Here is a 26,746-nt window from a genome sequence, read left to right as displayed (position 1 = left end):
GGGACACGACCCGAGGTGACCCCATCACAGAGAATCCTGGGACTTGCTCAGGAGCGTGTGGAAAGAGATGCTTTCTCTTTTCCCCTGACCTTGCCTTCAGAGCTTGCAGGACAGAGGCTGTGGGGGCCGGCGTGTCCAGTCTGAGCCTCAGGAGGGAGCAGGGAGTGGAATCTGGGGGCAGAGAGGACCCCTTGGTTGACAGGTGCTCCCCAGGAAGCTTGCTTCTAGCTGGACTCGCTGGTCCTTCAGTCCGATGGCTCCACACACCATCTTTTATCCTAAGCCAAGCTGAACTGGACTCTCATTTGGAACCAAATAGCTCTGGTTCTGTCAGTTCTAGAATTACGGAGCCAAAGGACGTGAGCGCCTCCTGCTTTCCAGAGAGTCCAGGCGAACAGTACCACAGTGTTCGAGAGCCTATTTTACAAGCATTTGAATATTAGCTTAATTTTTGTTGTTGTTGATATGGTTGAAACATTTTTCATGTTTGGAGATCACTTTTATTTATTTTGTGATTTGCCTGACTATGAAAGATTGGCATTGTTTTAATCTGTAAGAGCTCAATAAACGTCAAACATTTCCCCCTGCTTGTTCTCAGGTATTTGGACGTTCTGAAGTAGAGGCCTTTCCAAGCTTCGTGTGCTTCAATTGTCCTGTGTCACTTCTGCTGATCTCATGTTCCCAAAGGCCTTCCCTAGGATGACTGCAAAATGTGGGTCAAATTTTTTTCTTCTTAATGTTGCTGTGCCCGGTATTCCTCACCCTGTCAACGGAGAGCCACCCGGGAGCTGGCTAAAATCCAGATGTCTGGGCCCCAAGGTTGAAGCAGGATCTCTGAGTATCTGCACTAGGGCAGGGATCACAGGTGGTTTTAATGGACATTTTAAAGTGTGAAAACCACACTCCAAGGAACTGGCACACACTGCCGGGTACAGTGTGGGAAAAGGACACGGCTTGGCTCTCCCGCAGAGCCCGTTTCCCAAGCTCCCCACTTTGACATCTTCCCCTTTACCCAGCACGGCAGGAGGGAGGTCCTCACGCTTGAAGTCCCTCAAAGCTAGAATTCATCAGCAGGTCTTGTCCTCAGAAATTGTCCCATCCCCAGACCTCATGTGTCCTGGGGTCCCAGGGTCCGGCTGTGAGGTCAGGAGGGAGGCGTTTCCTCAGGGACAACACCACTCTTTCCTCCAATGCTCCCGCTGAGGCGGAGCCCAGGAAGCGGGCAGGCACAGGGCAGAGAGAACTTGCTGTTTAGTCAAAACCCCAGAAAGACAAACCCCAGGGCCACTTCCCGCTCCTGGAAACCGTTCAAGCTTGTCTTCAGGACTCAGGTGCAGAACCCGAGGACATGACCAAACGTCTCTGAGAAGCAGAAGCTGAAGAACGAGAGCAGACCTCGTGGACCTAGGGACCGAGTCAGAGGCCAGGCCCCGCTTCCCCTGCCGGTAGCTGCTGGAGGGACCAGAACAGTGGAGAGACCCGAAGCTCCCCAACTGCAAGCAGCTGCCAGTCCCTCCTGGACGGCGTGCTGGCTTCTGCCTGCTGTGGGCGCAACTGAAGATCAGGACGGTCACCCCTGAGAAGGCCAAATGTGGGAGTCTTTCTTAGCCGGCCGCTGTCTCACGCAACGCCCAGATGGCTTTCAGGAGGACAGCCCGAGCGCAGGGTTGCAGGGGTTTCTATACCATAAGCAAAGCATGTCAGTACATCAATCACTAGTGTCTGTGGCCATGATTCAGAACTACAAACTGACATCACCAGATCTGAAATCATAAGCAGAAAGGGAAGTGGGTCAAAACGACCTTCTTCGGGTCCAAGTTAAAGAAGGGTCACTAACATCTAGACGATCACTGTTGACAGGTACATTGATTAGGAAGAGTAGGAATTAAAAAGAGAACAATTTTACCCTATATAAGAATTGCCATTTTGTGTTGCCAAACCTGCTATGCTAGGCGACTGTTGATGGGTACAGAGGCGGGTGTCCCCCGGGAGAAGCATTTCCTACAAAACATGGAGTCTCAGGGTAAAAGGGAGTCTGTTTGGTCATTGCCCAAAGAGCCTGGCCCACAGCACGCCAAGACCCCTGGTCACACCCAGGCAGCCCTCTTTCCCCTTTCCCCAGGGCCACTTAAATCCCCCTTTACTGACCAATCAGGGACACCCATTCAAGCGCGCTTCCTGTCTCCTGTCTGTCAACCTCGGATAAAACTCTTTGTTCCGGAACCTGGTGTCAGAGTGCATGAGGTCCGGGAGCCCTGGATCCGTGTCCCCAGCAGTCCCAGATAGCAGCACCACCAAGTGCCCTGCCCCACCTGTCAATTCATGACCCAGGAGCAGCAAGGGACTCCTCAAAGAGCCAGCTGAGAGCAGGGGGGATACCCAGGCCTGTGCAACCCAGGATCTGTCCCGTCACCCCTCGGCAGTGTGACAGACGCGTGATCTAGACCAGCAAACGCAGAGCAGGCCACCGCTCCCTCCAGGCACAGGCGTGGAGCCAGAGGTGGGCCACGGGGATGCTGATCTCTAGCCCTCCCAGGAGGCCAGAAGGCGGATGGCTCTCCCCCAAGCCCAGGTGCAGCCCCAGGACACAGGTGGAAAAGTGAAGTCCAGGCAGGGGTGTTGTGGCCCCGCTGGGACAGGTCCTGGTCAGGACTAGCGCAGAGGTTCTCCAGCTGTGCTCTGGGGACCAGCAGCGCCCACGTCACCCCAGGACGCGTGAGGGTGCACACTGCGGGGTCCCCTCTGGAGACGGCATGTAAGTGTGACCTCAGCCCAGTTCTCCACACTGGAGCGTTAGTGGGACGCACCGCTGGGGTCGGAAGAGCAGGGGAGAAAGGGAACCCAGGCTCCCCACCTCGTCCCCCGCACTGAGACACCTCACCAGGTCTTTTGTTTCCAAACATTTATTTTGAGACAGGGTGTCCCTAAGTTGCTGGGGCTGGCCTCGAATTTGCAATCCTCCTGCCTCAGCCTCCCAAGTCACTGGGATTAAGACGCAACCCTGCACCTGACCTTGGTTCTCTTTTCAAGCTGCTTGCAAGGCCTGCCGTGCCCAGCCTTCTTCTTGATGCTTAGCTTCCTAAGGAACTCAGGGCCAAGACCTGTGCAGGCTGCCCGCCCCACGCCTCCCTCCAGACCTGGAATAGAGCGGTCCCGCCTCCACCGGCTGAACCTCAGCACCCACGCTGAACTCCCTCTGTGTGCAGCTCACCGTCTGCCCTTCAGCCTAAACCTCCAGCCAAATAAATGACAGAGGAACAGTGAGTTGGCATGACCTCATCGGCATGACCCCCGAGCTGCATATGTTGGGGCCTGGGGGTTGCTGGATGGTTTTACCCTGGCCACAGCGGGAGGAAGCCAAGCCAGTGTCTTCCATGTAGGTGGACCTTCTCCAAGCCTGACCTGAGCAGGGGCTTGGGGGAGGGGCTCCCTAGGACTTTAACAGGTCAGAGAGAGGCCTTGCCTTGCCAGGTGTCCCCGAGAGCAGCGGCCACCCCGAACAGCTCCAGGACCCTCAGGGAGGGCAGGAGGCACCAGGGCAGGGGTGGGGGCACCCTACAACCTCAGCACCCCATTGGGCTCCCGTCAGCTCCTGTGTCCCATGGCTGCTGGCTCTTTCCAGATTTGCTGTGACTCAGAGCTGGCAATAGCCAATCAGATACGGGAAGCTCAGTCTCAGGAGCCACCACAGCAGGAGGAAATTCAGCCGGGCCCCTGGGTGTGCGGGTGCCTGGCCGCGGCCACCTGCCTGGCCGCGGCCACCCTCCTGCTCCTCTCTGCTTGACCCATGCAGCCCCGACCTGATCCCTGCCTGTCCCAGCCAGGCCCAGGACCCTGCCCACCTCCTCACTGCCCCAGGCCCCCCGGGGTGGCGGTGGAGAGAAAAGAGCGAAGCAGGTAACGGGCCGGTCATGATGCAGCGGGCCATCAGCGCGGGCTGGGGCAGTCCGAAGTCTGGGCCTCGGGTAAGGGGGTCCTGGGGCCCGGCCCTTGCTTCTGCAGACAACTCCTGGAGGGCTTGGGATAGCTTCTGTGCTCCCTGGGGCTGTCTCCCGACCAGCACTCTCGGGGTTTCGTGAGCAATGAGTTCATTCTCACGGTCTCCATTTTGTCCATCATGAATTCCTGGGAAGGAACATCCATCTCTCACCTGACAGGCCTCTGGCCCCTGGACATCACTTCCCAGGGACCGGAGCACTGTCCAAGTCTGACCCACATCTCCCATAACTTTCAAAAGGGCCCTTGCAAAGGACTTGGTGCCAGTGCCTCTCAGCAAGTGAGCAAACTGAGGCTCAGAGAGGTTATGTGACTTGTCTGAATTTGCACAGCCTAGTAGCAACAGAAATGCCTTCCTGAATGTGGCCACCTGCCCCTTCTCATGGTTTCCTCTGAGATTCCCACCAGACTGCCATCTCCCCCTCTGGAGGAAATTCATTTCTCAAGACCAGATGAGAAACTACCTATCAATGCTCAGCGCTCTGGGCGACTTCATTAGTATTGGTTGAGTGACTGACAGATTGGTCCCCAGGCCCGATGTGATAGTTACGGGAGACCCCTGGGGCTCCCTGACGTCACCATGTCATTTCTGCTGTTTTCTTGGAGAGGAAACCAAGTGAGTGCACTGTGGCTCTGTAGGTGAGCGTGCCCTTACTCAGAAACGCAGGGCGGCCGACCAGAGAGACCAGCGTGGAAGTGCCCAGCCTTGGCAGCCTCGATTTGGCCTGCAGGACTCTGGTGGGACTCAGACCTGCTGGCTGCTGTCAACAGCGGGCACTTGAGAAAAGACCTGCCCGGAGGGGCCCAGGGCCAGGAATCCCGGGAGGGGCATCTCTGCCCAGCCTGCCTCAAATGCAGAAGCAAGTCGTGGCTGAGGATGAAGCCAGAGCCCAGGAGGACCGGCAAGAGAGCGGAGGTCGGGTCCTGACGGTGCCCCGAGCCCCGGCACCAGGCTCGCGGAGCTCAGGCTGGGGGTGCTCCAGTGGGCCAGCCTCCTTGGCAGAGGACGAGGCCGGCGCTCCTCTGCTGCCCTTCAGAGCTGACTCCAAGGGCTGGGTGTCCTGCGGGGGAGTCTTGCCAGTGCGGGCCAGGCCCCTGATCGACCCCAGCGCCCCCCACATTACCACAAAGCCACTGCATCAAAACAAGGCCACGCTGACAGGAGGAGAGACGTGCAGATCAACGGCACAGAGCTGACGTCCAGGAACGAGCCTCATGCGCACGGTCGATTGCCTTGCCAGGGTTACGAGGCAGTTCAGCGGGGAAAGAATCGTTTTTTCCAAAGGTATCAGGACAAGTGACTAGCCTCGCGCAAAAGCTGGAGTGGGACGGGTAAAAGTCAGCAAGCAGGCTGATGGGCTGGAACCGAGCTCGGGCCAGCCTCTCACTGGGAACAGGAGTGTCTCCTGACCTTGGCTTGGGCACTGGCTTCTTAGACCCGACCCGCAGAGCACCAGTAAACACGGACCACCAAGGGAAAATGCTGGATTTCATCAAGATTTAAAACTTGTGTGCTTCCAAGAACAGCAGCAGAAGGTCAGAAGATACTCACAGAATGGGAGGGAATAGTTTCAAATCACTCATCTGCCAGTGTGTATAAGGAATTCTTATAACCCAGCTATAAAAAGACGAATAGCTATATTTTTTGTAATGGGCCGAGAATTTGAATAAACATTTCTCCAAACAACAAGAGACTCATGGCCAATAAGCACATAAAAATTACAAGCTGAACGTCATCAGTCAATCAGGAAAATGCAAACCGAGAACACAGTGAGACTGCCCAACTACACAGCCGGCAATGCCGAGGTCCATGGGGTGGAGAAATCGGGGCCTTCGGGCTTCGATCCCGGGTCATGGAGTTGCTCAGACACCTCAGCACTTCCTCAAAATATTAAATAGAGCAGAGATGGCAAGTCCCCTCCTGGGCATGCATCCGAGGGCACTAAAAACAAACTAAAACCTGTCCGCTGTTCAGAGCAGCACCAGCCCAAAGTGGGAACAGCCAAACATCCATCAAGTAATGAATGAACAAAAAAAGATGTGCACTGTCCACACAATGGAATATTACCCAGCCATAAAAAGTGATGAAGGGGCCATCCATGCTACGATGTGGCTGAACGGCAAGAGCAGTGTGCTAAGGGGAAGCCGCCAGGTGTCCAGGGCATCTTCTGGGGGAGATGAAAGTGTTCTGGAATTCGCCACCGTGATGATTGTGAGATTCAGACTATTTCGCTAACACTGAAGCATATACTTCATTTGGTCCCTGCGGGGGCCACTAAGAGAGGAACCAGAGTGAACCTGGTTGAACTTGGCAGGTCCCTCAGTCCCCGGAACACCTCCTTCCCGTGCACTCGTGTGTGTAAATACGCGACCCTACCAGGGTTCGTGTGTGCAAGTGTGCAGGTGTGTCTGCATGTTTCACAAGTATCATTGGTGTGCAGAAGGCAACATCGATGTCTGGACACTGTGTGGACAGGGTGCGCCGGGGGCTGCACAGAGAGACCAGGCAGGACAGGAGCTCCTCTGCACCCCACCCCCACCCCTCCATGGTGCTCGAGTTCTCTGGGAGACTCAGGAGGCCCCAAGGCCCTGCGCACCGCGACCACGCAGCCCTGGAGGGAGGGCGGATGGGGGCCGGGGGCAAAGGCCAGGACGGGTCAGGCTGCAGCCTGCAGGGGTGGGGCAGTGGCCACTGCCGGCCTCACCTTAATCAGATCGAGCTTGGAGAAGAGTCCCCGGCTCTTGGGCGCCCTGTGGGCTACACGGCTGCACTGCTGGGCCATGTTGTCCACGGTCACTTGCAAGTAGTCGAGCACCTTGCTCTGCAGGGGGACAGGTGCTCAGTTCCTTCCCAGCAGCCCCTGCGCCCTGCCCCAGCCCGAGGAGTGCCCAGAGCCAGGAGCCTCCTCCGCCTCTCTGTATTTTGCTCCCGGGGCTTGGAAGAGTGTCTCCCCAGGGAGCCCCAAGGTCCTCCTCTCAGAGGAGACATCGGCGGGCCTCCCCGGCCAGGCGGGGAGGCTGGCGGTGGGTCTGGAGGAACCCTAGCCCTCCAGCATCAGGGTCAAGTGCTGCAGCCTCTGAGCTCAGAGAAAGAGATGCAGCAGGATTCATGACCGCCCCGTCCAGCTGCCCCGCAGCCAGCCCTCAGGTGTGACAGGCACAGCCCGTCTAGGCCAAGATGTCCTGCGCTCACTCAGTGACTGTATCCTGCCAGGGGAGGGTGCCCGGCACCGTGCTCAGCCCGAGCCTGGGCCCCAGGCGGCCTCTCAGCAGTCCCTGAGGCCGGAAGGGTGCAGGCTGCTGGCTCTGGCTAAGGGGAGGAGCCCGGGGCTCTAGAGGAAGCTAGTCCCTGTCCCTGAGCTGGCAGAGGGTGGGGCAAAGCTGGACACCCTGCCTGGCACCTGGTCAGGACTTTGGTCCCGCGCTAAGCATAGGCAGGTCATGACCAGAGAGACACTGGGATTACCCAAGACAGTGCACAGTAACTCACTTAAATGCCATGATTAGTGAAAAAATATCATGTAAGGTTTGACTAAGCACCTGGCACAATTCCGGGTCCTGAGACAAGGCCAGCAGATCCCAGCCCTGCTTCTTGGCAGAGCTTGGTCCTTAACTATCTGTGGCCTTGGTTCCCCCCTCTGTAAAGTAATATCGCCCCATCTTAGAGAAGTTGAGGAGACTTAAGTGGTGTGTGTGAGTGTGCATGTGTGTCTGCACGTGTGTGTCTTTTTGTGTGTCTGCCTTTGTGTCTGTATGTCTCTGTGTGTGTGTGTCCATGTCTCTCGGTGTCTCTGTGTGATGGTGTCTTTCTGTCTGTCTGTGCTGGGGTGATGCTGGTTGGGGAGGCAACAGTCCCCACGTCCCCCAGGCCAGCAGACAGGACTCACACTGTAGCTCCGGGTGTGCGGACGTGCGTCCAAGACAGAGTCTTTCTGGCAGGTGACACCGCGTTTCAGCAGCTGGCTCTTCCACTGCTTGCTGTGACACTTCTTCTGCAGCTGACACAGCTGGATCTTCAGGCTCTGTGACGAGAGGGCTGGGTCATGGTGGTGCAGCATCTGCCTGGCCACCCCAGCTCTGCCCACCATGGTCTGAGAGGGGACGCAGGGAGGACCTGGGCAGTACAGGCCCCTCGTCCCTCACCCGAGCCAGGGCAGGCAGGCTGTGTGCTCCCGCTGGGGACTGCTGGGCGGCACCGGACCTGTTGGGGCCCAGGCCTGGCCCAGCAGGACCCTGGGCTGTGAGCTGGGTAGACATGGGGCAGACACGAGGGGCCTCGCTTTTCTTGCCTCAGAGGTGAGAATAGCAAGACTGCGACCGAAGGCAAGAGCTGAGGCCCCCGCCCCCCAAAATTGAGGGGTTCAGATGAGGCATGTTTTCCTGCAGTGTTCTGAAGCAGTTACAGTTAACAGGAAGGACACAGGAGCAGAACTTCAGCCTCGAAAGTGAGGACAGGGTTCAACCCGGCACGTGCATGACCTCCTCTCTCACCTCTCCCTCACCCAAGGAGTGACAGCAGCTGCCTGCAGGTGTGGAGTGAGGTTAAATGAGATAAAACTCATGAGGTGCGGTTCACGGTGCCCCTCACAGTGTCCCCCCTGGACACCGAATCTGTCTTCAAAGGGAAAAAAAAAGCTACCAAGTGGTGTAGTTTTGCAGTGCTGCCACCAGGGGGCAGACTCCCCAACCATCCCACAGAGGCCCTGTGGGTCACACCAGGCAACTGGTCACCCTTCCTCCTGTGGCAATGGCAGGATACCACCACGATGCCTTGCCTTTGCTGGGTGGGCTTCACCGAAATGTCTCCCCTCTTCTGGCAAAGGTACCATTTAGTGAGAGACGAGGAAGGAAAAGGAGTGGGGAATGGTGCTTCTGAGCACTTCATGTGACACAGTTTGTGTTGGGTGCCTCACTAGAGGTGTGTCGGCCCATTTGACACACATGGAAACTGAGGCTCAGACAGGGCATAAACAAATCATGCAGCTGGCCAGTGGTGGACTGGATTGGAACCCCAGTCTGCCTGCGTCCAGAGCTCATGGCTTTTCTACCACACAGGAGGCCCTTGAAGCACAGCGGAGTGGCGAGGGACCCCGAGTCGGTCAGCAGAAAGGGAGAGAGAGGGAGACCAGGCCCAGGCCCAGGGTGCGCAGGGAACGGGCCCAGTGGCAGCTCCGGGCCTGAATGGCTTCAGGTAGCACTTACTGGCACGAGAGCCCTGTGGCCCTCCTCCAGGAACTCCAGGCTCTGCAGGATGGCCTGGTTCATCTGGGAGAAAGCCTCCAGGCACTGCTGGGCCTCCTGGCTGGCGGTGAAGAGCCTCCCGTAGTGCTCCACCATGGCCTCCACCAGGGCCTCCTCCGGCTCCTCCCGAAGGCCTGTGGAGACAGGGCGCTAGCAGGGCGGGCGGGATTTCTGCTGTTGCTGGCGCTCTGAGTTGAGAGGGGCCTGACCGCCGGGCCAGTCCGGCTCCTGGACAGCAGCAGCAGGCCGGCGGCACTCTGGGATCCTCGTCCATCCCCTGCTCTTCCAGAGAAGTCTGGACATTGGCAAGGCCACACAGAGGCTGAGCGTGGGAGGCAGGGACTGTCCCCGAGCAGAAACAGCAGACCGGGGGAGGCTGAGGACAGGGCTAGGAATTGTTGCCATCTCGGGCCAGCAGGTCTCCAGCCCCACTGGCCACTCACTCCGGGAGCTGAGTAGAGCTGAACTGCTGAACCCAGGAGGCCCCGGACCAGGAGGCCTTTTGAGCTGCACTGGAGGCTGGTTCTGCTTCCAGCTCCACCTCAACCCGCAGCCCTACGCAGGCCCTTGGCTTGGCACGAGGGGCCCCGTCCCAGCCCTTCTCCAGCAGCCCCCGCCAGCTCCTGCCCACGGGAGCGGCGCCAAAACCCGCCGGTGCGCCCAGGGCCCCAGTCAGGGCTCTTTGCTGAATTCATTTGAGCCCCATGAGCAATTGCCTCCTCTGGGAAGCCTTTTCTGACCCTCGGCAGGGTTGGGGCTCCCACGGGCCCTGGCCAGTGCCTTCGTTACGGCACTGAGCACAGTGGCTGCAAAGACAGAAGAGTCACAGGCTGTGCCCCACCCACCCCTTCCTGGCTGGGTGACCTTGGGCAGATTCCTTACTCTCTCTGAGCCTGGGTGGCACAGTAGCCCAAAGCTGGTAAGGAGGTATAATGAAGATCTGCTAAAGAGCTTAGCACAGAGTAAATACTTAATGCATGTTAATAATTATTTTTTATTTTTGATAATATTAAAAATAGTAATAATAAAAATTTTCTCTCCCCTTTTCTAATGAGCTTCCTGCACTTGGAACAGTGGACTGTGGTACAAATTATGATAAGACAAAATAATAGTAAATCCCCTTTCAGACGCCCACTCTGAATTCACAATAGCAAAACCAAAAAGCCACAGACGGACAGAACAGTCGTCCATCAGTATCCTGGGGGCAGGTGTCCAGAAACCCCTGGGATAGCAGGATGCTCAAGTCCCTTATGTAAAATGAGGTGGCGTTCACCTGGCACCTGCCCGTCCTGTGTGTGCTTGACGTCCGAATGCTACCTGGAGCGAGGTGACCGCTCCGTGACCAGGTGCTATTCTGTATTGCTAGGGAATGACGACTCGGCAGGACAAGTCCGGCACGGGACAGACCTGATCTGGGGTTGGCTGGAGCCGCCCACCGTGGTCACGGACACGGCTAAGGGTCTGGCTGTGGAGAGTGGGCCCTGGGCTCCAGGCACAGGAGAACCAGTTTATTCGGTCGACATGACTATAGCTGTTTCATTAGCAGGAGAACCAGGGTGAGGTGGGGCCAGGTCGGGACCAGGCAGTCCGACTAGGGGCCCAGGCCCTGCTCAGTGGTGGTGGCCTTTGCGCAGATGAGCTGCTCAGAAGGCCCGGGCATGGAGACCTAGGAAGACACATACCTTTGGGGATTTCCTTAAGGACCTTCATCAGATAGTCTTCAAACACCTTGTGCTTCTCCACCTCTCTCTTCAGCTTCCTCTGCCTGCAGGGCCAGATGGGAGAACATGGCAGGGAGGCCACAGGTCCCGCAGGCCCCCTGCCAGGGCCGCCGCTGTGGGTCTCCAGCTGGGTCCTGTGCTGGCTGGTCACTTCCCGCCTATCAGCCTCCCCTCCCATCTAACTGCTGAGCAAACTGGGCCACAAACAGGTCGGGGAGCGAAAAAGGGCTGCGGGGGGACAGCCGCCTCTTTCTGGTGCTGGAGGCCACAGAGCCCCTCCTGGAGGTGGAGAGGTGGTGGCCAAGGCCCACCCAGGAGGCAGACCACCCCTCCTCTCTGGTGACCCTGGCCTGGTGCCCGCTCTCTGTCCCGGGTTCTCCATCTGAAATGGGGGTAGGAGAGGAGCCCCCACAGCTGGCCAGGAGCACATGGGCCCCCGCGCCCCGCTGTGTGGACTCTCAGAGGGACTCTAAGCAGGCAGTTGCCTACTCTGGGCCCCGTGGAGGGCAGCACTCGAGGGCAGAGGGCAGGGCAGGGCCTGTCTCTGCCCACAGGGGCTGTAGTGGCCTCTTGGAGTGACCCCGGTGACCCAGGCAAGGCCCTCTGCCTCTCTGGAGCCTGTCCTCTTATTTATGCAAATCCTGGGGACGCAGGGAGAGTCTTTCTCAAGGGAAAACGCCCCGCGGCTGGCGAGCCAGCCCTTCCTGGGGCCGCAGGCCTTTGAGCTCCGATGCAGGGCTGGACCTCTGCCTCAGAAAGTGCTCGCAGGCCCGTCCCTTGCCACCACCTCACAGACGGGCTTCCAGGGGTCCAGCGGACCTGGATGGCCACCTGCAGCCCCTCGTTCATGAGCAGGAGACTCAGCCCTGCAGGCGGGGACTGGCCAGGACCTGAGGTCAAGGGACGGTGGCCGCCCTCTCATCTCTCCTGCCACAGCAGGACTGATTTCAAGGCTCTGCGGCCTCCTGGTCCCCTGGGCTCTGTGGGGCCGTCCCGCACGTCCCAGCCCCTGGGTGGCACTGGGGCTGGCCAGACGGGGGCACGGCAGGCCCGGAACTGCGCGTACTTGGACTGTAGCTGGCAGAATTCCTGCAGCAGCCCCTGCAGGTCCCCTTCTATGTCGCCAGGACTGCTCGGGCCAGCTCCCTGGCCTGTGTCCATGGCCACCAGCTTCGCTCCCTCGCCCCCCGAGGCCATGCTGGAGGAAGGAGGCACGTGAGCTGCAGGAGGCGGAGTCGCAGGATTGGACTATCACAGCAGCGGCTCTCTCGTCATCCTCCTGACAGTCGTCCGCAGCGGGGTGAGCAATCCCACTTCAGAGGAAAGGAAAGGAGGCTCAGAGAGGGGCTGCGCCCCAGCCAAGGTCACACAGCAGAACTGGGTTTGGACGCTGGGCTCACTGAATCTGGTCCAGGGCCTTTGGGATATGGGACTCAGAGTGCTGCTCTGTGCGGCCCCATCACCCCAGATCCTCCAAGGGGGGCTGGGAAAGAGCCCTGGGGTGAGTGCAGGCCCGGCTCAGAGAGCAGCCTGCGTGGGGAGGGCCCTTTATCATGGCTCTGCGCCCCCTCGCGCCCACCCCTGGGGCAAGCTCCGAGGGTCTGCTCAGAGAGCTGGGCTGGGGACCGAGACCAACACCTCCAACAAGCCGCAGGCCAGAGGGGACGAGGGCGAGCCAGCAGGGTCTTAGCACAGCATGGCCAGCGGGTCCCAGGGGTGCAAGGGCGACTACCTGGCAGCTGCTGGCCAGCCCCAGTGCACAGGGAGCAGAGAGCGGGGAGGGCTGTGCCCAGCCTGTCCACCCCCTGGCATTGGACATGGCTTCCTGAGCACAGGAGGAGGTAGGGCCCAGCCAACTCACCCACCGTCCCAAGCACACAGCCTCAGTCGGGCTGTGACATCACAATGCTGGCTCTGTCCTCAGGACAGCCCTGTGTGTGGCCCTGTGTGGAGGGCCAGAGTCCGCACGTCCTGCGACCCCCGCCCCACCCCGCCCTCCAGGCTCAGTTCCTTGGAGAGGCGTCTCCCCATGGGGGGCTCGGGCTCTGTGGCCTCTGTGGCCTCTGTTTCAAGGCTGGTCACTATAGTCAAGGTGGAGGTCCTGATGGCCTTGTGGCAGCCCGAATCCCACTGGCCTGGCCTGCCACTCTCCCTCCCACCCGCTTCCGCCTGATTCTGGGGGCTGATGCTTGGGCGTTTCCCCAGCTCCCTGGCTCGCTCGCTCCCCCAGGACTCAGGGCCCAGCCTGCAGGGGTCAGGCAGGAGGACTCATCTGGGACCTGCCCCTGCCTCAAGGGGTCGGCCTTGTACCCGTTGCCAGGGCTGATGGGCCCGTGCTAGGTCTGGTGCCCCTCCTGCACCTTACCCTGCACACTGCCTTGCCAGCGGGCCAGACCGACCCGAGCCGCCTCTGGGGAGCCCCAGCTCATGAGGAAGACTCTGGAGGGGAGGGAGGAAGCTCAGGGCGGGCAGAGGGGGAGGCTGGGCCTGGGGAGGGCCAAGAGCCAGCGCATGGCGGGCAGCAGAAGCCAGGGCTGGGGGAGAAGCAGGGTCCGCAGCTGGAGCTGAGGCAGGGGTCAGGACATGGGGGGGCTGGACTGGTTTCCGGACGGACGGCCGAAGCTCCTGGGGGTGGGGGCAGAAGGGGCGGGCTCCTTAGGAGCTGGGGCTTCTCCCACCTCCCGCGCCTCACTCCCCTCGACAGCGCTCATCGATAGGGAATGGACTCAGCCCCTGCCAGCCCCACGTCAGGAGCAGGTGCCAAGGGAGCTGCCCTGGTCTTAGAACCCGTGGCATGTGTGTGGGGCCCACTGAGAATGGTGGGCAGCTTCCTGGCTCTGAGTCAGACAAGGGAGGGAGGCAGGCCCTTGAGTGGGGACGGGGGTGCGGAGGGGAGAGGCCCCCCGGCGCTGCCAGCAGGAGGGCCCTGGTGGAGCGGGGAGGGTGGCAGAGAAGGCCCCAGTGCTGGTGGGAAGGGCTTCTGCCAGCAGGAGCCGCAAGGCCCAGCAGAGCCTGGGAGGCCACCATGAGGCAGGCAGAGCCTCGAAGGTGGAGGCAGGCAGGAGGCCTTGGGCTGAGGCTGGAGGAGCTTCTGGCAGGAGCCCGAGGGTGTCGCTGGCGGCAGGGTGACGGGGCTGCTGTGGGCAGAGAGGAAGTGGCTGGCAGGCGGCGAGGGAGGTGGGGAGCGTGGGGTCCTCTCCTGCTCCAGAGCCCTGGGAGTAGCCAGTCGACGCAGCCTGGGGCACGGCTCCCCGCTCGGCTTGACTGACAGCCCGTCCTGGGAGCCTGCGCCCGGCTGCAGCTTTCCCAGAGCGAGTCCCGGGCTGCTCCCCAGGAACCAGGGATCCCTGTGCGGCAAAATCCACAGGCATCCACCACGGGCGGCCCGGGAGCCAGGCCCAGGGCCTCGCACGTTACCAGAGGGCACAGGAAGCTGGCAGACGGCCCACCCGGTCGCACTGGTGCAAGCTCCCGGCTCAGGGTGGCTGGAGTCGAGGAGCCCAGTGTGCGGAGTGTGGGCAGGGTTCCAGCACGTTCTGTGTGGGGTTGCTTTAATCCTCAGGACCCCCCACAAGGTCGGAGATGGTATTTCACAAATGGAGAAACCGAGACTCAGAGAAGTTAAATAACTTGTCCGAGTTCCCACGATTAGGGAATAGCTCAGTTGTCCATCCACGGAGTTGGGATCCAGAACCATCCGGGAAGTCGAATTTCTAGGACTTGGAAATTGATCAACAGGGTCCCATCAACCATGATATAGAGCTGGGAGGCTGTTCTTGGGGACTCCATCAGCACCTCTGGGCGTCAGGGTCTCCACCTGGGCAATAGACCCTGACCCTCCTCTGGCCAGAAGCAGATGCTGGAGCAGCTGAGCAGCCACATCCCTTCCCAGGCCCCAAACCCCACAACTCGCTGCCCAGAAGCTGAGGTCCCTACTGCGTTTGGCCCCTGAGAGCCATAGGCAGGAGGCTGGGGTGTTGGCAGAACCATGTGCTTCCCAGGGAGGGACACTTTGAAGTGTCCCTCAAAGCCCCCAGAGAGCCCACAGAGGAGGCTAGGAGAGGGACATTTCCCTCGGCAGCCCCTAGAGGGTGCCGGTCCTGCTTACCAGGGATGGCCTGTCATGGGTCAGCACCCCGGGCTCCTTACCTGGAGGGTGCTGTCCTTCCGTTCTCAGGGCGATGTCCAGGTGGGGCAGCACGGCTCCGTTCTGCAGATGAGAAAACTGACCATGGAGAACAGCTTGACCCGCCCAGGGTTAGGACCTGGGAGCAGGGCTGCCACATCAGTGGTGGGACCCAGAGCAAAATGAAAACGCCAAGCTCTCCTTCCAAAACTAGGAATTGAAGACGTGACCGCAGCGTGTAAAACCGACGTGAGCTCTTCCGAGCACAGACCTGCGCACAGACCCTGCACGAGGATTTGACCCAGGTCCAGGATTTCAGACCCGCTTATTTCACGCCGCCCGGCTCCTCCCAAGTCCCCTGAACTGCCTCAGGGACACTTCAGTGCCAGCTTCTCTCTCTTCCTCCTGCAGAGAGGCATGGCCAGCTACGAGGTCACACAGCTGGGGAGGGCCCGGGTCTCTATGCTCTGGGCCTTGGGTGATAAATCCAAGGCAAGTCTGGGAGTTTAGGAGCTGGGACAGAGCTGTCCGTCAATGGCAGTAAAACCAATGAAGCCTGCCTCTCTAAAAGCCTGAACAAGCCGTGCTGGAATTTGCCCTTAGGGCCTGGATTATTAGGTGCATCAGGGGAAAGGACCAGATCACACTTCTCTTGCTCAGAATTCCAACCTCATCCTCTCTGCAATCCCAAATGTCCCCAAGAGAGACAAAGTCAGCTAGTCCCCAGCCAGAGAGATGCGCAGGATGCAGAGTAAGGCTGCAGCTGTGGAGTCAATGGGCTACCAGCTGTGTGACATAAGGAAAAGCACACAGCTTCTCTGAGCCTCAGGTTGCTGAAAGGCAAAGTAGAGATACCAGCAGCCCCTGGGACTGCATGAGCTGCTCCTGCAGAAAGTCGTTTTATGAAGTGTGTGGGGGGCAGGTTGGGGGATGGGGAAGACAAGCTTGGCCTATTGATTCTGCCTAAATCTTGCTGAGTCTGGCATTTCTTGCCTCCTGCCCTGCTCACTGAGGTAGAATCTGGGCAATCCACCTGGCCCTTCCCTCCATCCTTGATACAACAGAGCAAAACCGGGAGCAGCCAGTGGCCCGGGTCCTGCTCCTCTGAGCTTCAGCCTGGCCCGGTCCTGGGCCCCAGGCTCCCACGCTCATCCGGGACCAGGAGAGTTCCAGGTTCTGGAGCCGGGGGTCACCCAAGCAGGTCCTGGGGTACTCCGAGGCCACCCCTGGCCCAGCTCTCCTGAGACACAGCCCTTGTGAGCAGGAGGATAGGGGCCCTGGCTACAGTCACGGGGGGCTGGGCTTCCCAGGGTCCAGGAGAGTGTCGTGGTGATTCTTCCGTCTTGTCCCACCTCCCTGCGGCGTCTCGGAGGAAGCACCCTCCCTGGGAGGCAGGTGGGCAGCTGTGAGGGCAAGACCAGACCTGGTTGTGAAACGGAATCTCGGAGACCTTATGGTAAGAGTCCAGTGCCTGCGGAGGGTGGGCGGCCCCCCGGCCTTCCTGCAGGCAGCCTCACTAGCCGGGTCCCTACCCCGCGCGCTGTCAGTGACCGCCTGGTCTGACTCCTCCTGAGGTGGAAGAGGCGTCTGTGGAGAGGCTCTCTCCCCCTGGGTTCTGTGCGCAGGCCTTCAGCCGCAGAGATTAGGGATCGTTTTAAAAAAGGAGGAAAGAGCCCCAGTGATCGGCTGGGTCTCCGCTGACCTCAAATAACCCATAAATATCGCGAGAAACTGTGGCTCAGCGCTCAGAAGTTTGGAGCGCTAACCTCCTCTGCGCCCACCGGCGTAAAATAAAGCTTGGGTTCTCCTGCTTTCCGGGTGCCCCCTTGTCATTTCCATGACACAGGTAGGCTGACCTCAGGGGCTGGGCTGAGGGGCAGCCAGGGACATCACTGTTTCCTCCTGTCCCAGACCCTTAACCCGAGGCCTGGGGGACAGAGGAACTGGGCCTGCAGACCTGGGGTTGAGCCCCGTCACCTTCCTCTCTGAATCTCGGTAACGCAAGTTGTCCCTACAAGGCCTCCGTTTCTGCCTCCAGGATCTCTAGACTCCACCTGCTTCTTTCCATTGACCCGCCATCTCCCCACCCTGGACCCCCAGCAACGGGCCTTCCTGCGCTGGCCGCCAGGGGGAGCACTTCTTAAAGAGAAACTCAAACCTCCCCATTTCCCGGCACAAAACTAGTGATGGGCAGGTGACAGTTCAACCCCACCTGTGCAGGAGGAAAGGCGTACCTGTGGCACTCACCAGTCTCCATGGTGGGAATTCTCCCACTGCGCTGATTTCAAGCTCCTAACAGCTTAACAATAAGGTGCCTGGAGGTGCAGCCCGGGTATCTCTGGGGCGGGTCTAAACTGCTGAAGCGCCACTGGCCACTGCTTTAAATCATAAATGAAGCCAAATCCTGGTTGATGGAACTCTGAGGGGTCTGGCCCCGCCTTCCTATCCTGCTCACGTTGGACTTCCTGTCTCCTTTCCCTACCACAGGGCCTTTGCACCTGTGGTTCACTCTGTCCACCTCACCCTGCTCCCGGCTCTTCACAGTGCTCTCTTCCTTTTGCTTTTTAGATCTCAGCTCAGAAGCTGCCTCCTCAGAGCAACTCCCCAAACAATCATGGTCCCCCTCGTCACTCTGAGTCATCTCCCTCCCAGCTGGAATGTGATGTCCACAAGGGCCAGGACCGGACTGGTGGGTCCCTGCTGAAGTCCCGGTTTCCAGACTCGTACTGTACACAGCCCACACTCAATAGCCGTGTGGTACAAGCCCAGGTTTGGAGGGACGCGGCTTTGGGCATGAGTCACGACGCCCCCTCCAGGGTAGCCGTCGCGAGTCACGATCTCCTTCAGTCTGTTTGCTCACCTGTGTGCGGGGGACACTTGTACCTTACGAGGGAGCGTGAGCACCTAGTGGTGACGTAGGCGAGAGGCTCAGGACGGTTGCGTCATTGCCGGGACCTCAGAGATGGAATGGCCTCCCTCCCTCCAAGGTGGCCTCGTCCACCTTGGGCCAGTCCGCCTGCCGGGGCCTCTGCCTTCTCTGTGTGAGTCCAGACTCGCCCCCCACAACACCCCCAGCCCTGTCCAGCTGCTTCTCCACGTGGGGACTCGGCCAGGAGAGCCTCTGAGGTTGGGCACATACTGAGGTGTCACCTCGGAAAGAAGAGGCTCCTTTGGGGTCCCAGGTGTGGAGGGTTCATCCGGCAGACCTGCTGCTTCTGGGCCTCGGGATGGGGGTGGCATGGCGTGGCGGCTGCCCACCGCTGGGCAAGGCTGCTGCCTTCGAGGTCAGGAGGAGAGCAAGAGAAGGGAGGAGCCTGGGTCCCACGCCCCCTTGGAGGCCTGCGTCACTCCAGAGGCCCCGCCGCTCCCGGAGGGCCGTGCCGGGTCCAGGCGTCCAGCCCGGGAGCCTCTGGGGAACATTCCCGATCCAAATGACAGCCTTGCCGGAGCTCTAGGTTCCGGCAGGATAGGAGCACGAGGGCGGGCCCGTCACCTGCTCTTCAATCACGAGCCCTTGACCTCGCCTGAGCCTCACCTCACCCAGCCTCCGTTTCTGCCTCTGCGAAACGAGGCTGAGGATGCAGGAGTCCTGCCTAGCCCTGGAGGAGGCGGCCGGCAATGCCTGCCACTGCGGAGAGTGTGACAGCCACGCAGACTGCTGCTTCCCAGACACGCATACCTGTGAAAAGGTTGCTTTGTAAATCAGACAAATGAGTAATAACAAAATAGGCCTGGGAGATAGCACAAGGCCCCGGGTTCAACCCCAGCACTGAAAAATAATAACAATACTACTAATAATAAATAGAGCAGTGACGACCATGACTGGAATAAAACAGCCAGCAGCACTACTCTTGCTTCGGGGTCCCTAGCCAGTAAGAGACGCGGTCCCTGAACGCAAGCTCTGTGGTACCACAGTAGTCAATCTGATAAGATGAGACAGCAACTAAGTGACCAGCGGGAGGGTAGCACACACAGCATGGAAACACTGCACCAAGGGGTGATTGGTGTCCCAGGTTGGATGGAGTGGGATGGCCAAGGTCTCATCATGCTACTCAGAAGGACACGCAATTTAAAAAGCGTGAGATGCTTATTTCTGGAATTTTCTAGTTGATATTTTAGGACCTCGCTGGCCACAAGTAACTGAAACTGGAAAGAGAAACTGCAGAAGTGGGAGGTACTGTAGCAGCTGCCTCTCCAGCTGTGGTGGACATTAAATTAGTCAATGTCCACAAAGCACTGAGCATCGGTTGCTGTGATCTCTATTATTCCACATTCCGCATCCAGCTCCTGTGGCTGTTCTTTGTTCACAAGCCACTTCTGGTTAAGGCCAGGCCTCTCTTGCATGCTTTCCAGCCTAGCAGGGTAAAGGGCCAGTTCAGTCTGGGTCACCCACCCCGACTTCACCCCTGTCCCTCGGAGCTGTCCCCTCATAGCCCACAAGAGGGCGACTTGGCACTTTCCAAAACTTCCCACAGGCATACCTGACCCAGGTGGTCCTCCATCCGCTGGGTTTGGAGGGAGAGGTCCCAAACACCCCCGGGGCAGGGGCGGGGACGACTGGAGTCTCCAGCTGGGGTGTCTCTGTCAGTTTCCTGGGTGGCCTGGACCCAGCCCTTTTTCTTATGTTTTCAGGGATCCCGATGTTCTTAAAAATGTTGGCCACGCAGGAAAGTCAGTGAGGAGGGAGGGGACCAGGAGCGCGTGGTGCTGAGGAGCCACAGACGGAAGGGACCAAGGAGGTGGCCAGGTCCCAGGTGCCCTGTAAGTGACAATACTTCACAGCTGTGACTGTGAGCATGTCCTCATTCACAGTATCAGGGACTGTGTGATGTCATCAAGGTCACGAATCAGTGGACCTTGAAACCCTCCCTGGCTAGGGCCCTTTAAAGACAGCATTTTCTCTGGTAGCAGATGATGCGGTGGGTGCAGGGATCTGAAGTGTGGGAGGGACTCCGCTGAAATGCCAGGGGTCATGGGCAAAGTCCAAAGAATCCATTAGAGTTAAGATGGTCCCTGACCAACAGTCAGCAAGAAAATGGGACCTCGGTTCCAGGGCTGCAGGAACTGAGCCGGCAACACTGGGAAAGCTGGAGAGTGGCTTCTCCCCAGAGCCTGTGGAGCACAGCCTAGACCTTGACCTTGGCCTCATGAGGCCCTAGAAGAGAACCCAGATGAGCCCCCCCAGATTCCTGACCTACAGCACATCTGAGTAGGTCCAGGAGAGACCCCAGGAGACACAGGGAGCGTTCAGGCTAGATCCTGGCGGCCCTCAGGACCCATTGCATGAGAAGCAAGGTCAAGGTGAGTTTCAAGCCATCATTTGACTTGTCCCAACTCTGGCCAGGGGACTGTCTGCACTTGGATGAAACGAAGCCGTGGGGGCAGGAGGGCCAGCCGCAGGCTTCGCAGAGCATCCTGGGTACCGAGAGCCGCGTGTACGGAAGCCCCCGCCTCTGAGCAGCATTCGCCCTGGGGAGAGGCTTGGGACCCGGCAACTGGTACCCTGGGTGGCAGCATGCTCTGGCCCCAGCAGGTTCATGGATGTCCCAGGCGTCACCCAGCAGCCTGCTGTCCTCGTCCAGTCTGTGCCTCTCATCCTGGGGCCCAGGCCACCAATGCCTCTGACCTGGGAGAGGGTTCTGGGCCCCAGCCCAGGTCCAGGGGCCAGATGGCCCTTTTGAGAGCGATCTGTTCTACTCCCCAGGATCTGCAGCCGCTGCCTGACTTCTCGATGACTGGAGGATGGGCCTGGTCCCCCCCAGCAAGGGGACATTGGTGGTGTGTGCATTTGACCTTGCTGTTCTTTTCCCGAGCCACCCCCAGGTGGCCCAAGCACAGCAGTTTATGGAAACCTTTGCAGGACCTCACTGGCGCGCAGGCACCTGGGGCCCTGCACTCAGGGGGCCCTGCACTCAGAGGCCCCAGGTTTGGCCTCCCTCTGTCGCTGTCTTGAAACTCGGAATCGGTTTAGAGCCAGGGCCTGCATCTTCACTGTGCGCTGGTCTGCAGGTTCTGGAGGCAATCCTGACCTTGTGTCCTGGTCTCCAACGTCTCAGTGGTGATTGTACCATTTTCCAGACAGGAACCTGCGGGCGTCTCCGACCCAGGGACCGCTGCACTGGGCACAGTATTCTGAATTCACCCTGGGGACTGGGCTGGAAGTCCTCCTTTTGACCTTTATAGGCCTCCACCCCCCTGGTTTCTGCAAAGCAGGGATGACCCAGAGCTTCGCCCATCTCCCTTTATGTGTGGTCCAGCCTGTGAGCCTCAGGGGGCAGGCCGTCTCTCGCCCCCAGCTGTATCCTCAGGACCAGCAGCGGCAAAGCCACAAATTCAGTGGTGAACAGAGAATGGACCGAGGGGAGAAAAGGAGATTCAACCTCGGTCTGGAACTGGAAGGCTCAGCCCCAGGATCCAACTCAGGTTTGTGGACTCCAAGACAAGCGCTCAGCCCGCGGCCACACGGCGGTCTCCTAGCTCTGTGACCCTGCTTCTGTGAGTCATGGAACAGGGGCGCAGGCGATGGACATGGCACAGGTTGGGAGTCGATGCTGGCCTTGACCTTCCTGGGACCAGTCGAGAGGGAATCTTGGGTCCTCTGCATGAGATGACTGTCACAGATCCTGGGGGTCCCTTTCATGTGCCCTCCCCACAACCACTGGGCTTCCACCGCAGTCCCTGCCGGCCTTGCCTGAGCCTCCTTTGCCGGTTATAGAGGCTGCGGTGCCAGGCCCAGCCCTCCACCACCGGCTGGAGCTTCAAGGCCCCAGCCCGGCCTCCTCAACGGGCAAATCCGAGGCACTGACTCAGGCCCTCCGTTGGCCTGACGCGCTCCTGTCAGCTGACTCTGCTCCCCCGTCTCACTTCTCTGTTCCGTTGCCATGTTTTGTGGGGTCCTGCTATGGTTTGGGTGTGACTTGTCTCCAGGTGTAGCTGTGGCAGAGGCTTGGTCCTCAGTGTGGTTGACTGACGGGTGTAAGAGGTGGGGCCTGGTGGGGGTGCTGCCCTAGGAAGGGACTGACACAGTTCTCAGGGGACCCCAGTTAGTTTCGTGGAGAGTGAGCTCTGGTAAATGACAAGCCTGGCCTTGAACCTCTCTCTGGCCTCTGTCGTGTCATGCAATCTCTCCCTCTTGAATGCTCTCCAGCCATGATGCCATCGGTCATGGAGTAACCCACCCAAAGGGCCCTCACCAGAGGCAACCTACGGGTTTCCCAGTCTTGGACCTTCAGCCTACTGAACAACCTTGTCTTTATAAATCACTCAGCCTTGGGTATTTTGTTATAGCAATGGAAAATGTACTGATACAGATCTCTTCTTAAACACACAATCAGAACTCAAATCCTCATCTCAGGGCCTGTTTCTGGGGTACCTACTCTACACTGTCTACATGTCACCATCGTGACCTCACTTGGGGACTATCAGGACTTTTTACACTGGGTGCTGTTAGCAGTGTCAGTTCCTGGGTTAGGAGCATGGTTGAGTGTGCCGGCTGCCACCAGACCCATTGTCCCTTCTTCCTGGGAACACGGCTAGAAAAGCTCCCGCAAGCTGTCTGGTTGGAGGTGGCCGCTGCCCGCGTTCTGGCTGCCATGATGTGAGGGGCGGTGACTTCCTCTTCCAGGCCCAGGTGGTGGAAGGGCCCACATGCCATGGCCACCCTTCTTAACACAGATGACGACTGCAGCCTTGGGAGACACATTTACAATGGCAGAGTTGCCCGCGGAGGCAGCCCGGACCCAAATCACCAAAGGGAGGAGAACCATTTGCTGATCAAAAACACTGGCTACGCAGACCCTTCCAGAGGGAGGAAAACCCTGCTGTTTGAGCTTGGGGTTCATTTGTCACAGCAGCAAGCCTTGGTCAATGCCAAGGGCAAGACACAGCACCTCGGTGCCTCCTCCTGCTCACTGTCTGAGTGTCCTGAGCACAGTTCCTTTAATCTCACTGCAGACTGCCCGACAGGAATCATTATCCCCATTTTATGGATGAGGAAACAGGCTTAAAGTCACATGGCTAGGAGGAAACAGAAAGGGAAGTCAGCCTGACTCCAAAGCCAGTTTGCAGTACACATAAAGGCCCCACATCTTCCTAATTCCCTCCCTAAACATCCTTATCCTGGATCCTAATCCCTTCACACCTCTGCCATGCCGCTGCCAGTGGCCAGGACCTGCCTATGGACCTATCCCTGTGGCCCTGGGGGCATTCGGGGCTGATATCAGGAAGCTAGGGAGCTGCCTTGGTCAATCTCCTCCCCCCTCTTCTTTAGACCATGGTTCCTGCTGCAGGGAAGACTCCCACTGTCCAACTGAGAAAGAAGCAGTTCAAACCCTTGTCTCTGTGTGGCTATTCCTGTGGTCAAGGGCGGCTGAGAGGCATGTGAAGGCACCAATCAGGAGCCCTGAAAGGATTGTCCAATTGAGAAAGAAAACTAAGATGTGACTTTCAGATAAGCAGCAAGTAATTGTGTAGTTTAAGTGTATCCCATGCAATATTTGGGCAATACTTATACTATAAATAGTATTTGTTATTTATCCAAAATTTAAATTTAACTAATTTAATTTAATTTATTTTATCTGATAATCCCTAGGTAAGACATGGCAGGCTCATGAAAAAGGCTGACCAAAGAGAAGTTAAGGAAGGGGCAGAGGAGTAGGCAGGGTCAAGGGCACCGAGAGAGCATGTTCCCACCCCAGAGCCAAGGGGGCGGGGGCGGGGGGGGGAGAGGTGACCTTGGAGCCTGTGAGAAGCTGCCTGGGGCTGCAGAGAAGGTAGAGCAAGAAATGCCCTGGCCTGTCCCAGTCCTGCCAGCAGAGCCTCCCATGGCCTGGGCGCAGGCAGCAAGCCTCAGCCAACGCAGAGGGCATCCTGAGAACAAGGAGGCTCCGGCCGCACCCCACGCAACCTGCTGGGCACAGAGGGCGGAGCCTGGGTCTGGCAGCACCTGGGGTGGCCAGCATGGCCTGGAAGAGGAAACCAGGCCTTCTTAATGCTTCCGGGCTCTGTCCCCCGATGCTACTTGGAGCACTTTCCCTGCCAGGTCAGGTGCAGACAGGAGGTGAGGTCAGAGTCCCAGGTGCCACACGCAGACCCAGGTTCTCAGGCTGCCTCTGCCTAGCAAGAGGCAGAGCCAAGGCCCAGCAGGTACGGCCAGCTGTTGAGGGGGCCTCTCGCCCCTCAGGGTCTTGCTCTGTGGCTGTCAGTGCATCAGGGTTTTGGGCCCTTCTGCATCCAAAACCTCTGTCAAGATTTCTACCAACTTCCAGGGTGGGTCTCCCCACCCGCGGCCCCTGCCCTGGGAGCTCGTCTCCACAGGCTTGTCCCACCCAAGAGCTCCCAGACGCTCACCCAAGCCTCAGGTCCTGCTCTGCACTCGCCCACTGAGACACCGCGCACTGGGCTGTGGAAATGAAAGAAGAGAGGTGACCGGTTCTGACCTGCTCAGGAGCTGCCCCTTGCCTCTCACGGGACAGGGCCCAGACCCCTGGGAACCCAGAGTCCCCTGGCACAGCACCGGCCTCCTTTCAAGCCCCGTGAGGCCGCGCCCCGCCCTCTGCGCTCTGGCCACTTCTAACTCCTGGGGAGTTGTCACAGGCCTTGGCTTTTGGTCCTTGGCCTGGACCTGCACCCACTGTGCCCCTGGACGAGGGCAGCCTTGCAGCTCTGAGCCTCCCAGTGCCCACTCCACTCCCTGCCAGTCCTCCACCCCTCCCCCGAGACCTCCCGCTGCTCCCATCCTCCTCCTCCCTGTGCGCCTCAGCCCATCCTCCCTCTGCCACCCCCACACTCCCTGCGCCTCTGCACTGGCTCCCCTTCCCCACTGGCCCCTGCTCTCCTCCTCTGCTCGCTGCCTCCATGGGCAGGGGCCATGCATCGCAGTGACACATGGCCTGGCTCTTGTAGGGCTTAGGGCGTCTCCCTTGTGCCTTGAGGAAAAGATAATAATAGTTACATTTATGGGGCACTTGCCTGGAGCAGCCTCTGCCCTGAACTTTTCCCTCATTTTAGTCCCATGGCACTCCGGGGGGTCAGAGGTCGGTGCCGGGCCTGGACTCCCCTCTTGCAGTGAGAAGTTGGGTGCAGAAGCATGGAGCAGCCCACCCAGCAGCTCCTGGGCGTGGCGGGCAGGTGCAGCCCGGTCCTGCACCCACGGCCCCACCAACCTCTCCCTGGGCCGGCACCTCAGCACCAAGGGGCAGGCATGCGGGGCTCGGATGGAGGGGCGAGGGAGAAATCAGGCTGTGGAAGGCATTTGGGGCTGACGCCAGAGCCTCAGAGGCCCCACAGAGGAGGCGGTCAGCAGGAGCCTGTTTTTATTTTCCTGAGACCGGCCATTCCCTCTGGGGAAGCAACAACCCTCAGCCAACAGGCACCTGGGTCAGAAACCAGGCCACTGGACATCGAGGCCTGGAGACTATCCCAGGACGTGTGGCACAACAGACACTTGATCCTGTTGGGCCAGAAGTGACACTAAATATAGGGACAGAGGCCCTGAGGGCAGGGCAAAGTCTGCGAGGCCAGCTGGCCAGCTCGGAGGGCCCAGGACGGCCAAGCATCAGCACAGTCAGACTTGTCCCAGGAGTCCCGGCTGGCAGGGCCTCGCAGACGGCACGGCATCCACCCAGAGCACGCCCGGCTGTCGCGGGCGCTGGGCCTGGGTGCCTGGGTCACACGCTCTTCAGGGCCAGGCCAGGAACTATGACGGTGCAGTTTGCGGGGGACGGCCGGTTTCAGTGGCACCAAGAAAGTCGGGAAGTAAGGGAGGAGAGGAAAGAGGGGAAGAAAGAAAAACATTTCAAAACCCGGCCCCGCGTTAACCAAGTGAACTTGGAAACATGAGCCTCCATCTCCAGGATGGCAGGAGTCTGCGAAGGCCTGACCACCTCAAGCCCCCACCCTCCTCACCCAGTGGCAGCTCGCGCCAGGCTCCCTGAGCTTCCTGGAGGGCAGGGCTCACTGGCGTGGGCTCTGGACCAAGTGTGTGCACGAGCGTTCCGTGTGCATCGATGGTGGAGGCAGACACAAGCCCTAACCGGACCTGCGCAGCGAGCAGTTATTCCTGAAATTATGTGTGAAGGAGCTCGGATTCCAAGATTCACAGACTCTTCCAAAATAATCATCCCATTTTTAAATTCGTGTTTTTGAAAATATTTAGGTAGGCTGATTTGAATTCCAACTGATTTCCAGGTAGAATTCTACTCTCAGAAACCAAGGCTACGCAGAAGCAGCTTACCGCGGTTCAGCTGGTTCAGGGGCACCGAGTTTGGAGTATATTCTGTGTTCTTATCAGCTCCTTGGTGCAATCTTCCCTCCATTTCTCAGGAATCAAGAGAGGGGAAATGTTTGCATAGGTCACACGGAACTTTCCAGAAGGGCTCAGACCAGCACGCCGGTCAGGCCCAAGGGCTTTCCTTGGTGCCTGTCGTGTGTGTGGCTGTCAGTTTTCAGGACCCACATGCACACACGGGCACGATCTAGTGGCTCACACACACACACCTGCAAACCTGCACCCAGGATAAAGTGGAGAATTCCATTTTTAGAAAATAAGGGATTTGATCTGATGCTCAGATCAAATCCTTTGTAAAATTGATTCATCCATCCGCTGTCCTGCCAGCAGGTATGGGTCCCCACCCTGTATTCCCCTGGGTGTGAGGCCAGGGCG

At 58.9% G+C, this 26,746-nt stretch overlaps 1 protein-coding gene across 2 annotated transcripts; it reads right to left on the bottom strand.

The window, feature by feature from the left end:
* Positions 1 to 2,938: 2,938 nt before the first annotated feature.
* Positions 2,939 to 24,487, bottom strand: Ccdc197 (coiled-coil domain containing 197). 2 transcript variants are annotated; one of them, XM_047540980.1, is made up of 8 exons: positions 24,433 to 24,487; positions 15,108 to 15,168; positions 12,025 to 12,271; positions 10,920 to 11,002; positions 9,199 to 9,371; positions 7,884 to 8,018; positions 6,702 to 6,818; positions 2,939 to 4,125 (listed from the first exon to the last, which is right to left on the bottom strand). In XM_047540980.1, the coding sequence occupies exons 3-8, from the start codon at positions 12,153 to 12,155 to the stop codon at positions 3,928 to 3,930; spliced, it is 837 nt and encodes a 278-aa protein (XP_047396936.1). In that variant the 5' UTR covers positions 12,156 to 12,271; positions 15,108 to 15,168; positions 24,433 to 24,487; the 3' UTR covers positions 2,939 to 3,927. The 2 variants fall into 2 exon arrangements, with proteins under 2 accessions (XP_047396936.1, XP_047396935.1); XM_047540979.1 differs by lacking the exon at positions 24,433 to 24,487 and adding an exon at positions 19,566 to 19,800.
* Between the last annotated feature and the right edge of the window lie 2,259 nt (positions 24,488 to 26,746).

This window comes from Sciurus carolinensis, chromosome 2, assembly GCF_902686445.1.
Source record: "Sciurus carolinensis chromosome 2, mSciCar1.2, whole genome shotgun sequence".
Taxonomy (NCBI): domain Eukaryota; kingdom Metazoa; phylum Chordata; class Mammalia; order Rodentia; family Sciuridae; genus Sciurus; species Sciurus carolinensis.
This window is presented reverse-complemented; position numbering and strand designations above follow the sequence as displayed.

Excerpts from the sequence above, each read along its gene's own strand:
- Ccdc197 (XM_047540980.1), bottom strand. The coding sequence starts at position 12,155 with ATGGCCTCGGGGGGCGAGGGAGCGAAGCTGGTGGCCATGGACACAGGC. Across the intron at positions 8,019-9,198 it reads GCCACAGGGCTCTCGTGCCA|AGCCTGAAGATCCAGCTGTG; the intron begins GTAAGTGCTACC and ends CTCTCGTCACAG. Across the intron at positions 4,126-6,701 it reads CCAAGCTCGATCTGATTAAG|GAATTCATGATGGACAAAAT; the intron begins GTGAGGCCGGCA and ends GTTCCTTCCCAG.